The 14313-nt window shown below is 39.0% G+C and overlaps 1 protein-coding gene across 4 annotated transcripts in view; it reads right to left on the bottom strand.

Moving 5' to 3' along the window:
• Window positions 1-14313, bottom strand: part of LOC149074679 (uncharacterized) — a 459047-nt gene that overhangs the window by 32076 nt on the left and 412658 nt on the right. For all 4 annotated transcript variants that reach the window (XM_089247147.1, XM_089247149.1, XM_089247150.1 and 1 more), the window contains one exon: window positions 7133-7291. In XM_089247147.1, the coding sequence (XP_089103273.1) occupies window positions 7133-7291 (159 nt within the window). The remainder of the gene's footprint in view (window positions 1-7132; window positions 7292-14313) is intronic.

Here is a 14313-nt window from a genome sequence, read left to right as displayed (position 1 = left end):
ATGCGAACAAAGAAAACTGAAACTAAAGTAATTCTGATTTTGCCTGTTGAGACAGACAGAGCTCACCAAGTTTTCTAGCAGAGAACACGCTCGTTCTCGTGAGTTCAATGAGGGTGTAGTCCTTAGTATTGAAGTGCTAGGCACTTCGGGTGCTTTTGCGAAGATGTGTCTTTAATTTCTTAAAGCGCTAAAATGCGCTTAGTGCGTGTAGTGAGATGAAGGAAATAAATATGTGAGGTGCCGTCAAAGAGGGATACCTCGGTGAATGGCGTAAAAGGCCATCGCTCCAGGTGGTGTCTGGTGAGTGATTAATATTTTCTTTTTATATATATTGTCTTTGAGGGTGAGTGAGATGATGATGTTGTTGATACGTAAAAATATAATATGAAAAGTTAAGAATAAACTTTATGCGGCACAACTATTATCTTGATTACGTTTTTGAGCAATGTCGATATATTTAAACTTAATATGATCGCGTTTATCACGGCGCGCGACAGTGCTGCGCATGGGGAAGATACGGGGAGGGGCGTTGCCCCCCCCCCCCAAGCATCAAAGGTGAGTCGACTGATCTAATGTATAAATGTAGATATGAATTGAAAATTTCATCATCGTGCCCCTCCGAGACTTCCAAGTCTATTCCGCCTATGGTGCTGCGATACAAAATGTTTTTCAGCGAGGTGCCTCGAGACGGTACGGACAGACACAGGGGCCTGCAGTGAAGCTGCTGCTTGTGTCCGAATAGCCGACAATGATACAGTTGTCATTGTGCGTGCTTGTTGAGCGATGTAACTTTTTTCTTGGATATTGGTCTGCCCAGGGCGTCCTGAGCCTGGCCATCGTGCACGTGACCTCTCTTTCATCCACTGTTCCCAAACCTCCCAGTAAAGTCAGATCGGCTTAAGTGGCCGGCTACTCGCCAAGCTGACCATTCAGCTTCCATCATCCCGATGATTCTTCCCCTCTCGAACTCTGGCAGTTGATCATATTCTCTTCGATATCGGGGAACGGCATCCCTAATGAAAAAACATCCCTCTGAACAGATCAAGTACAGGCTAAATTCCTCTGCATACCTTTTTTATACGCCAAGGAGAAAGAAATTCAACGCCCTCTGGCGCATTACACATTGCGCGATAACGCTAAGCATCTAATCATTTGCATATCTGCCAGACACGCATCTTCATATCAAGTTACGTTACAATCCGACAATTACTTCTTGCTGCGCAAATTTTTATGGCAATGAGTGTATGTATATATTGTAATGGTTACATAATTCTGTTCAAGTTATCTATCAAAGTTCTATAAATTCTGTTTGATTTCATTTGTAAGAACAGGTGTTTTCTGCAACATAAATAAACTAGTGAGATAAATTGTTCTCTACCTCAAAAACAATAAAACTCTGGTGGGTAGTTATATTGGCTTTTTTTACTACCAATGACAAGATCTCTTTTTTTCCACTTTTGTCAATATCCCTAGCACAACTGGTGCACTTTACTCGTACGTAAACAAAACAGCAGGACGGTTAGGTTCAAGATCGCAAGAATGTAAGCTATATTGCAGTCAAAAATTACTGAGTATAGGCATATAGGGAACAAATTTATCTTCTGAAAATGACATGATGACATTTGGCACTGATATTTGTAGCATAATAAATGCTATGAAATCAAATATACCACAGGACATCGGGTCCAACATGGCAAACTCTTGAAGCGTTTACACGAGATTGGAATAGGGGGCAACTTGCTGAATTGGATAGAATCGTGGTTAAGAGATAGGTCGCAACGAGTTATGGTGAACGGGGAATTCTCTGGTTGGACAGACGTCACAAGTGGAGTTCCTCAGGGAAGTGTCCTTGGCCCCATACTTTTTTCACTTTTTATCGACAAACTCGATCAGGGTATCGATGGAATTACTAGCAAATTCGCAGATGATGTGAAGCTAATGGGGGTAATCGGGAATGAAAGCGATAGGGAGTTGCTCCAGACCAACTTAAACAAGATTGCAGCATGGGCAAATGAATGGAGCATGACGTTTAGCGTAGATAAGTGCATGGTCGCTCATTTTGGTTCGAACAACCCACGGTTATCTTACGAGTTGAACGGTGTCACTATCCCGGATGCAACTAGAGTCACCGATTTGGGAATTCTCATTGACGAGCGACTTAAGTTTTCTGAACATTGTTCAGCGGTTGTCAAAAAATCGAATAGAATGCTTGGTCTCATTTTCAAAAAGGTCTCTTCGCGTTCTCCTAAAGTCATTCTTCCGCTTTTTCGAGGCTTAGTTCGTCCTGGACTGGAGTATGCTGTAAGGTTTTGGAGACCATACCTACAGAGGGACATAGACTTGGTTGAAGGGGTGCAGAGAAGAGCTACGCGTGTCCTTATTGGCACACAGGGCTTGAGTTATGAAGAAAGACTTCATTTTTTGAATATGTTTACATTGGATGAACGCAGGTGTCGAGGAGATATGATCGAAGTGTTCAAAATTTTCAATGGGATGGATAGGATGGACCATGAACTTTTAGTACACCGCCAATCGACTGCTTTTACAAGGGGACACCAGTATCGATTGGTGAGGGACAATGCAAGGTTATGGTGTCGCAGGGAATTTTTCTCCAATAGGGTTGTTAATAAATGGAATAGCTTACCCCCGGAGGTAGTAAATTGTAACACAATTGACACGTTTAAAAAGAAATACGATAAACATGTTGGGGTAAATCGAGAAGCTACCCATTCTTAGAATAAGACAACCATAAGTATTCTTTATGGGCATTGTATAATATTTTATCATGTGTATATATTGTTTGTAATTTGTGTTAATTGTATTTTTAATTGGGTTGCTGTATTTTTGAAACATATGACAACCATATTTTTATGGGCATCTTTTTATCAGCCACCTCGTTGGGCATTTTGCCTGTTGTGGCGTTGTATTTGTATTTGTATATAGTCTAAAGGGAGTTCTCCATATTGAAAAAGCAAGTGAAGTCCCAGTTGTCTATGCGAATATGATTAAGGAGTCATTTTGAAAAATATGCTCGAATTAATGAAATACAATGAGCATGAATGGAAAATATGCAGTTATTTGAAAGTAGTTTTCATCACATTGTGAATGCAACAAGGCTAGACCAAATATGGAAGTTTTCTATATGAGTGGGATAGCCACAACAGAGATCTCCTTTATGAAAAAGAAAGATTTGATCTCAACATACAGAGAGAGAAAAAAAATACACAATGAGAAATTGGTAGCCAGTAATGATGTCCTGCTGCCCACTATTGCTAGAACATTATTCGAGAGGGCAAAAGTGATCATAAGAAAAAAAAACGCCTTTTAATTCTTCGGGAAAACATGCATTAGTTGATATTTTCCATCTGTAAATAAGATTTTTTTTCATAAAATATATGAAATAACTCAGAGGCCTGTATTTAATTTTTATTTTATTCTGCTCTGAATGTTCCTATATAATTTTCAAAGTGACTAGAATAATGAATTTTGCATATTTAGATATAGATACACAGCATAGAAAATAATTAAAAAATCTGAAACTGCCTGTAAATTCGCAACTATGAAATAGAAAAACAGAGAAACAAATTACAGATTTGAACATAAGAGACAGATTTCCATAAGAATCATGACAGCTACCCCTAGAAAAATTATTTCCATTTTTATTTGTAGAATAACTATTATTGTTCTAATTAATAAGAATATTATAGTGCAATAGTTTAATTATAATAATTTAACCTAGCCCATTACTAAACAGTATTTTAGGCTTGAAACACTATCCGCAAGATGCATTTACCCACCACCCAGACATATTGACCAGTTTTGGAGTCAAACCATCAGTGAGAAGAGAAAAAATTATTTCTAAAATCAAATACAAATATAACAGGCAAAATGCCCAACGAGGTGGCTGAGTAAAAGATGCTCATAAAAATATGGATGTCATATTTCGAAAATATAGCAACCCAATTAAAAATGCAATCAACACAAATTATAAACAATATATACACATGATAAAATATTATACAATGCCCATAAAGAATACTTATGGTTGTCTTATTCTAAGAATGGATAGCTTCTCGATTTACCCCAACATGTTTATCGTATTTCTTTTTAAACGTGTCAATTGTGTTACAATTTACTACCTCCGGGGGTAACCTATTCCATTTATTAACAACCCTATTAGAGAAAAATTCCCAGCGACACCATAACCTTGCATTATCCCTAACCAATCCATGGTGGTGTCGCCTCGTAAAAGCAGTCGATTGGCGGTGTACTAAAAGTTCATGGTCCATCCTATCCATCCCATTGAAAATTTTGAACACTTCGATCATATCTCCTCGACACCTGCGTTCATCCAATGTAAACATATTCAAAAAATGAAGTCTCTCTTCATCACTCAAGCCCCGCGTATCAATAAGGGCACGCGTAGCTTTTCCCTGCACCCCTTCAACCAAGTCTATGTCCCTCTGTAGGTGTGGTCTCCAAAACCTTACAGCATACTCCAGTCCAGGACGAACTAAGCCTCGAAAAAGCGGAAGAATGACTTTAGGAGAACGCGAAGAGACCTTTTTGAAAATGAGACCAAGCATTCTATTACCAAGCACTCTATTTTGCTTTTTTGACCACCGCTGAACGATGTTCAGAAAACCTAAGCAGCTCCTCTATGAGAATTCCCAAATCGGTGACCCTAGTTGCATCCGGGATAGTGACACCATTCAACTCGTAAGAGAACCGTGGGTTGTTCGAACCAAAATTAGCGACCATGCACTTATCAATGCTAAACGTCATGCTCCATTCATCTGCCCATGCTGCAATCCTGTTTAAGTTGCTCTGGAGCAACTCCCTATCGCTTTCATTCCCGACTACCCCCATTAGCTTCACATCATCTGCGGATTTGCTAGTAATCCCATCGATACCCTGATCGAGTTTATCGATAAAAAGTGAAAAAATATGGGGCCAAGGACACTTCCCTGAGGAACTCCACTTGTGACGTCTGTCCAACCAGAGTATTTCCCGTTCACCATAACTCGTTGCGACCTATCTCTTAACCACGATTCTATCCAATTCAGCAAGTTTCCCCCAATTCCAATCTCGTGTAAATGCTTCAAGAGTTTACCATGTTGGACCCGATCGAATACCTTCTGGAAATCAAGGTAAACAACGTCTACATTTTTGCTCTTACCCAAAGCCTTAGTCACGTGATCATAGAAGCAAAGGAGGTTAGTTACACATGACTACCCCTTCCTGAACCCATGCTGATTATCCGACAATACATAATTCTCGTCTATCCACTTCACAAACTACCTTTTGATGATAATTTCCAAAATTTTCGAGAAGGAGCTCGTCAAACTCACAGGACGATAATTTGACACCGCTTCTCTACTACCCTTCTTAAATATCGGAACAACATTATCAAGCTTCCAATCCCTTGGGACGATCCCCTCAGCAACACTACTCCTGTATATCTGTGCGACTGGCCCCAACAATTCAATAGCACATTCCCTGAGAACCCTGGGATAGATATCATCTGGTGCTTTGCTTGCACATACATTTCTTAGGAGATTTAGGACCTCTACGTCTTCTACTTGAATGTCGTTGAGGGTTTTATTACCCCATGCAACACCCGTATATCGAATATCATCTCCATTAAAAACCGACGCGAAAAAGTCATTGTAAGCACTACACATGCCTACATTGCTCTCTACCCTAGAGCCTCCTATCGAGAGGGGGCCAACTGTCCCCTTACATCCATTGTTGACGTATCGAAAAAATGATTTTGTGTCAGAGCCAATGTTATCTGCCAACCTCTAGATTCAACTTCCTTTTTACTATCCCTTATTTCGCTTTCTTCAACAGTCCCCCCGCTATCTTCAACAGTCTTCTTTTATCAGTAAACAATGATGGATCACCTCGTCCACTTTTATACCACTTTTATACTCGTCCACTTTTATATATAAAGAGCAGAATGTTCTTTTCTGTTCAAGATATATGTTCCGCACGATATCCGTGAACCATAGAGGGTGCGATGTACAAACACGCTTCTTTCGAACAAAGGGTATGACGTCGTGCAAAACAGAGGATAGCTTCGTATTAAATTCTTCCCATTGACTTCCACCCCTACTGATTCCAACCGGTCTTTAAAAACTTCCGCTAACCTTCCTCTCAAAACATCAAACTTAGTTCTCCGAAAACAAGGAACCAGTCTTTTGTTATCAACCTTACCCGATGAAAAGTTAAATCTGACGATACGATGGTCAATGGAAGAAAACTCTTCCCCCACCGAAACATGTTCAACTAGATCCTCAGAACTAGTAAGAACTAAATCCAAAATAGCAGTACTAAATCCAAAATGGCAGGAGTATATTAGTATAATGTACTATATTAGTTATTCAAATATTTCTTAATAACAGACCAATAAACACATAATTTTATCAATGATATTAGTTAATAAACTTTAAATATTGGTAACTTTAATAATAATATTAATTAGCAATCTGTTGTTAAATATCTCTAAATTTACTTAAATTGCTCGTATGTTAATAACAGGATCCTGGGATTGAGCGTTGGGATTTCTGCTTTCCTGGGAGTGAGAAAAACCTGGGTAACGTTAATCCCTAACGTTGACATTGGGCCACAAAGGGTTAAATTAAGCAGAAAAAGTCCCATTGAAGTTTTCACTCACTAGGTTTATAAATCAAATCTAGAAAAAAACACATGAAATTAGTCAACTCTTTAAGGGGAATGAAATAAGATAATTTTAAATTAAACATCTAGATTCTTTGCTCGATAACAAATACCAGCAAAGGCTACAAACACATTTAGTAATTCACTAAATACCACCTCTCATTCTCTAAAATTGTTAATCTTTTTTATGTAGGTAGGATACAAACACTTCCCACAGGTCACTGTTAATGTGTGGAAAAAAAAGTTATACAAATGTTACAAGCAATGTTTTATTTAAAAAATTATAAAAATATGAGCTTTTGTAAAACTTCAAAAATATGCAATTATTATAAAAATTCTTTAGTTTTATGTATTTATTTGTGCATTATTACTAAAAAAAGACTAAAATGTGCAAACACACTTGAATATGCATTTACATATGATCCAGGCTTTACTTATAATTACGCATTACCTTGATAGCTTCTGTTTTTCCCATTCAGCATCAAGTTCTTGAGATTCATCTTTTGTAATTTCATATTCTATACCATTGCCAAGTTCTTCACTAGCCTGTTTCAAATCAGTTTCACACTCATCTATTTCTTCATCAACAACAGGAGAAAGAGAGGGAATCCTAAAAAATAAAACAAAGCAAGTTCTCTCTCTCCGTTTGCTCTATAAATATTATATTAGTAGTCATCTCGTTAAAACTATTTATGACTAGAAAATAGCATTTAACAAGATGTCAAAAGATGTCTGAGATGCATGTTATGAGAGCATTTTTTCCTATAAGGACTTTTAATTTCCCTTAATGAATCACAGACACATAACAAAGAGCAAACAAAAAGTATGAATCTGGCAACACCAGAAAAACATGTAGTTATTATGTTGTGCTAAGGTGGCAACAGAGCAAATAACATCCGGGAATGAGTCCATGTAAATATTGTCCATAAAAAAATAGTATACAGTTATCGCATTATCACTTAGCCCTCATTATTTAATCATAAAATCGGCTTCCTCATCAAATACAATAATCTCTTTTTGCCAATCTACAATCTGTATTGATTTCTTATCTTCGGTTAAAGTCTTTCACAATCCTCTATATCAGGAGTTCCCAACCTTTGCTCAGCGAGGCCCATGAATCTCTCTGTGCACATCCCAGGGGATCTGTGGCCACTCCAGGACAGTAAAATAAATCTATAAATTTGATTTTTTTTAAAAAGTGGTTTACAGGGCTTCATCATCGAAATTACACAAGGCCAAGGACACTTCCTTGAGGAACTCCACTTGTGACATCTGTCCAACCAGAGAATTCCCCGTTCACCATAACTCGTTGCGACCTATCTCTTAACCACGATTCTATCCAATTCAGCAAGTAGTCCCCTATTCCAATCTCGTGTAAACGCTTCACGAGTTTGCCATGTTGGACCCGATCGAATGCCTTCTGGAAAGCTAGGTAAACAACGTCTATAATTTTGTCCTAACCCAAAGCCTTAGTCACGTGATCATAGAAGCAAAGAAGGTTTGTTACACATGACTTCCCCTTCCTGAACACATGCTGATTATCTGAGAATACATTATTCTCGTCTATCAACTTCAGAAACTGCCTTTTGATGATAATTTCCAAAACTTTCCAGAGGGAGTTCGTCACACTCATTGGACGATAATTGGGCATAGCTTCTCTACTACCCTTCTTAAATATCGGAACAACATTAGCAAGTTCCCAATCCCTTGGGACGATACCCTCAGCAACACTACTCCCGTAAATCTGTGCGACTGGACCCAACAATTCATTACCACATTCCCTGAGGACCCTGGGATAGATATCATCTGGTCCTGGTGCTTTGCTTGCACATACATTTCTTAGAAGATTTAGGACCTCCACGTCTTCAACTTAAATATCATTGAGGGTTTTATTACTCCATGCAACACCCGTACATTAAATATTGAAAATGTAAGTTTAGAATTTGTCCACTAGATGTCGCCACTAAGCAATTATATGTACTTGTGTATCTTTACTTTGTGTTCTCTTGATAAATATTCAGGCTCCTACTACTACTACAGAGATGTTGTGTGTTTATTAGCTCTCTCCTCGTTAATCAGTCCTCCCTTTAGGTTATGGGGCCCAGGAGCCCAAAGGGGATTTAGAATAAATATAATGTGTCAATAGTATTAATGTTGTACTTATGTTTAATTCTAATGATAGCCTTTTAGGATAAAATAAGGGGATCAGTGTAACCACATGTTGGTAATGGGCTTAAGTAGTAACCCCGTGCACATTAGGCTTAACTGGTAGAATGGGAATGAGGCTAAATCAAGCTGTTTTAAATTAGACTGCTTCAAATTATTTCAGTAGAAAATTTATCATCATTAAATCATTTTTTTTATCTTTTGTCCAAATTGAGAAATAAGTAAGAATGTGTCTGGGGGCCAAGGTGCATTTAGCCACAAGCTATTAACTGGCAGGGCAAACTTAGTTTGTCCCAGTTAATATAGCTTAATTATATGGATTGGAAGTTTGCAATGAAAATGCATTTGATCAAAAGGGATCTATGGGCTTATGTAGCAGCTTATGTAAGTCAGGTTTTTTACTCCCAGACCACGTAGTCAGAAATGCGGGATAGTTAATGGTAATCACAACAGTACTGACGGGGAATTACCCACCTCTGACTTGGATGGCTTCTCGATTGACACTAAATCACCGGGCAAATTAAAATGTGTGCTAATAAATGCCAGGAGCTTGGGTAATAAGAAAGATTTTTTAGAAACTATGATAGTTGTGGAGGGCTTGGATCTCATAGCCATTACAGAATCTTGGGCAAACGATGGGGATGAATCTTTCTTACACATCTCAGGATACGATACTTTTTTGAGGAATAGATCTGATAGGAAAGGGGGTGGAGTGTTGATATACGTGAAATCCTGTTTGAAGGCTAGAGAGTGTAACGTGCAGAGAAGTGTTATTGAAACCATATGGGTTGAACTTGACAACAAAAGACGTCATAAGCTTATTGTTGGGGCTTGTTACAATCCACCGAATAGGGATCAAAACTACATCGCCAAAATGCATGATGAAATTTCCTACATGTGTAAGTGAAAGAGGGTTCTCCTACTAGGGGATTTCAATTACCCGGGTATTGATTGGGAGAACCTTTCATCTGGAAATCAGTATGAAAGAGACTTTCTTAAGTTGGTGCTCGAAAATTTTTTGTATCAGCATGTATCAGAAGCCACTAGGGGTACTGCTATTCTGGATTTAGTTCTTACTAGTTCTGAGGATCTAGTTGAACATGTTTCGGTGGGGGAAGAGTTTTCTTCCAGTGATCATCGTATTGTCAGATTTCACTATCTTTTCCTCGGGTAAGGTTGATAGTAAAAGACTGGTTCCTTGTTTTCGGAGAACTAACTTTGATGTTTTGAGAAGAAGGTTAGCGGAAGTTTTCAAAGACCGGTTGGAATCAGTAGGGGTGGTAAGTCAATGGGAAGAATTTAGTACGAAGCTGTCCTCTGTTTTGCACGACGTCATACCCTTTGTTCGAAAAAAGCGTGTTTGTACATCGCACCCTCTTTGGTTCACGGATAGCGTACGGAACCTTTATCTTGAAAAGAAAAGAGCATTCAGAGAGTATAAAAGTGGACGAGGTGACCTATCACTGTTTACTGATAAAAGTAGACTGTTGAAGAAAGCGATAAGGGATAGTAAAAAGGAAGTTGAATCTAGGTTGGCAGATAACATTGGCTCTGACCCAAAATCATTTTTTCGATACGTCAATAATGGATGTAAGGGGACAGTTGGCCCCCCTCTCGATAGGAGGCTCTAGGGTAGAGAGCAATGTAGCCATGTGTAGTGCTTTCAATGACTTTTTCGCGATGGTTTTTAATGGAGATAATGATATTCGATATGCGGGAGTTGCATGGGGTAATAAAACCATCAACGATATTCAAGTAGAAGACGCGGAGGTCATAAATCTTCTAAGAAATGTATGTGCAAGCAAAGCACCAGAAGATATCTATCCCAGGGTCCTAGGGGAATGTGGTAATGAATTGTTGGGGCCAGTCGCACAGATATACAGGAGTAGTGTTGCTGAGGGTATCGTCCCAAGAGATTGGAAACTTGCTAACGTTGTTCCGATATTTAAGAAGGGTAGTAGAGAAGCGGTGTCAAATTATCGTCCAGTGAGTTTGACGAGCTCCCTCTCGAAAATTTTGGAAATTATCATCAAAAGGCAGTTTGTGAAGTGGATAGACGAGAATAATGTATTGTCGGATAATCAGCATCGGTTCAGGAAGGGGAAGTCATGTGTAACAAACCTTCTTTGCTTCTATGATCACGTGACTAAGGCTTTGGGTAAGAGCAAAATTGTAGACGTTGTTTACCTTGCTTTCCAGAAGGCATTCGATCGGGTCCAACATGGCAAATTCGTGAAGCGTTTAACGAGATTGGAATAGGGGGCAACTTGCTGAATTGGATAGAGTCGTGGTTAAGAGATATGTCACAACGAGTTATGGTGAACGGGGTGATTCTCTGGTTGGACAGATGTCACAAGTAGAGTTCCTCAGGGAAGTGTCCTTGTCCCCATACTTTTTCACTTTTTATCGATAAACTCGATCAGGGTGTCGATGGGATTACTAGCAAATCCGCAGATGATGTGAAGCTAATGGGGGTGATCGGGAATTAAAGCGATAGGGAGTTGCTCCAGACCAACTTAAACAGGATTGCAGCATGGGCAAGTGAATGGAGCATGACGTTTAGCGTTGATAAGTGCATGGTCGCTCATTTTGGTTCGAACAACCCACGGTTCTCTTACAAGTTGGATGGTGTTGCTATCCCGGATGCAACTAGGGTCACCGATTTGGAAATTCTCACAGAGGAGCTGCTTAGGTTTTCTGAACATTGTTCAGCGGTGGTCAAAAAAAAAAGCGAACAGAATGCTTTGTTTGATTTTCAAAAAAAGTCTCTTTGCATTCTCCTAAAGTCATTCTTCCGCTTTTTCGAGGCTTAGTTCGTCCTGGACTGGAGTATGCCGTAAGGTTTTGGAGACCATATCTACAGAGGGGCATAGACTTGGTTGAAGGGGTGCATAGAAGAGCTACGCGTGCCCTTATTGGGACACAGGGCTTGAGTTATGAAGAGAGATTTTTTAAATATGTGTACATTGGATGAACGCAGGTGTCGAGGAGATATGATCGAAGTGTTTAAAATTTTCAATGGGATGGATTGGGGTACACCGCCAATCCACTGCTTTTACAAGGGGACACCAGTATCGATTGGTGTACCATCGTGAAGGTTGTTGTCAGGGTCCCGGGTTCGAACCCAAGGGAGGATATAGATAAGATATTTTCCCTAACGAACTCGAGCCGACCACCGATAGACAGCGCCTTCACTTCCAACCCATCTCACTAATGGCAGTAAATTGGAATATAGCGATATGGCCAGAGTTGGTGTTTGGTGAAGTAGTATCGATTGGTGAGGGACAATGCAAGGTTATGGTGTCGCAGGGAATTTTTCTCTAATAGCGTTGTTAATAAATGGAATAGCTTACCCTCGGAGGTAGTAAATTGTAACACAATTGACACGTTTAAAAAGAAATACGATAAACATGTTGAGGTAAATCGAGAAGCTATCCATTCTTAGAATAAGACAACCATAAGTATTCTTTATGGACATTGTATAATATTTTATCATGTGTATATATTGTTTATAATTTGTGTTAATTGCATTTTTAATTGGGTTGCTGTTTTTTTTAAATATATGACATCCATATTTTTATGGGCATCTTTTTATCAGCAACCTCGTTGGACATTTTGCCTGTTGTGGCGTTGTATTTGTATAACTAAAGATGTAGCAAAAGATGCCAAAGCTCCATCATATATAGTAGAAGGGGTAAGTGAAACCATCTTCAATGATATTAGGGAACTGACTAGTGGTAAGGACGCTTGGAATGTTTTAGCTGAGACTTACGATGATAAGGGTGTTACTAGGAAAGTTTCTATCATTAAAGAATTGGTTAACACGTTAACCAATTATTTAATGCGGTTATGTGGAATGTAGAGATATGTCAGATTATCTCCATAAAGTAATTTCAGCTCATCAACAGTTGAAATCAACTGGTCTCAATGCTGATGAAGGATTGGTAGCTGGGATAATTTTAGACAATTTACCAGATAGATTTGAACCCCTTATAATGACTCTGAAAAAATGTGGGGAAAATATCACAGTCGATAGTGTCAAGACTCGTTTAATGGCAGAGGAGGAAAAACCTCATTATGATGACAGTAAGGAGCATGAATTCGTGAGAAATTTAAAGGGAAAAAATCCTTTAAAGGGAAATGTTTCAGACGTAACGTATTCGGCCACAAAATCTCTGAATGCAAGAAAGCACCACAGCAGAAAGGTGGGAATAATGGAAGTAGAAATGGCAAGAAAGGTAGCTATGGGTCAAAATATTGGAAAAGGGAAAAAGCTTATGTAGCCGAAAATTTCATAGCTAAGTCAAACCAAAATCCTAATGTTTGGTATATGGATTCTTGTGCATCATATCATATGACCCCGTTTAAGGAGTTACTTGATGATTATGATGAACCAGAGATTCATAAGATAAAAACAGAAAGTTCGGTAATAGAAGTAGAAGGGATAGGTAAGGTTACTTTCTTTTTCTTTCGAAATGGTGAAAAGGTGAGGGTAACTTTCAGCAATGTTTTGCATGCGCCAAAACAAACAGCTAACTTTCTGTCTATTAAATATCTGAACAAAACATTTGGCATGGTAAGTACCTTTGCAGGTGAAAGGTGAATAAAATACTGATGTCTTGGGGGTGGCAACACACCGGTCATACTGATAAGACGCACGAATTTCTGTTGTGCAGACTTAGGCTTAACGATCGACATTTTGAAAAATTTTATTTATTATTTTAATTTTTGGGTGTGTGCGCGGATCTCATAGTTTTTGAATATGTCTAAGCAAGTGAATGATAGTTTTTCCCCTTCCGTGTTGACTAAACGTAAAACTCTGTCCCCTATAGCCTATAATTGGAGCCTTTGACAGAAGAACTCGCGGTTATCGGATCAAGATGTGAACAATGATCAGTCGCTGTTGATTTTTCAGGGTGATTTTGACATGCGGGAGGGCCTTCGTTACATGATAAAAATTGAGTTGGGGTCGAAAACTATGTTGAATCGAATGCCTGATCGTGTGGATAACCTCACGGAGTGGCTAAACAGATTGGACGAAAATGTATTTGAACTTGAGAATCGCCTAGGTAGGCTGGAAGGTGTAGCTGCAAATCATGATCGGTCCTCGGCAACTTCACATACAAGGTGTGGTGCTGGAGATAGTGTAGAGAAATGTGAAGCGATTATGAGAAAAGTGGATGAACTTGAAAACCGCTCTCGGAGAAATAATGTTATTTTTTCGGCTTTCCTGAGCAGTCGACTGAATCGCCAGAGCAGCTGGATGAAACTATAACTACGTTTTGTGTCGAGAAATTAGAGGTCTCGAATGTGAAAATTCAAAGATACACAGACTGGGCAGGAGACAGTGGCAAATGCCAACCAGTCATAGGCAGGTTCCTGGACGGAAATGACGGTAGAAGGTTTTTTACAAATTCCCATAGACTCAAAGGTACAGGATTTTATGTCAGAGTTGATTACAGCCAG

Source organism: Pholcus phalangioides, unplaced genomic scaffold (genome assembly GCF_987345545.1).
Source record: "Pholcus phalangioides strain wild (caught in Gottingen) unplaced genomic scaffold, Ppha-v1.0 ptg000017l_1, whole genome shotgun sequence".
NCBI classification, from domain to species: Eukaryota; Metazoa; Arthropoda; class Arachnida; order Araneae; family Pholcidae; genus Pholcus; species Pholcus phalangioides.
Note: the sequence above shows the minus strand (reverse complement) of the source record. Positions and strands in the feature narration are given on the sequence as shown.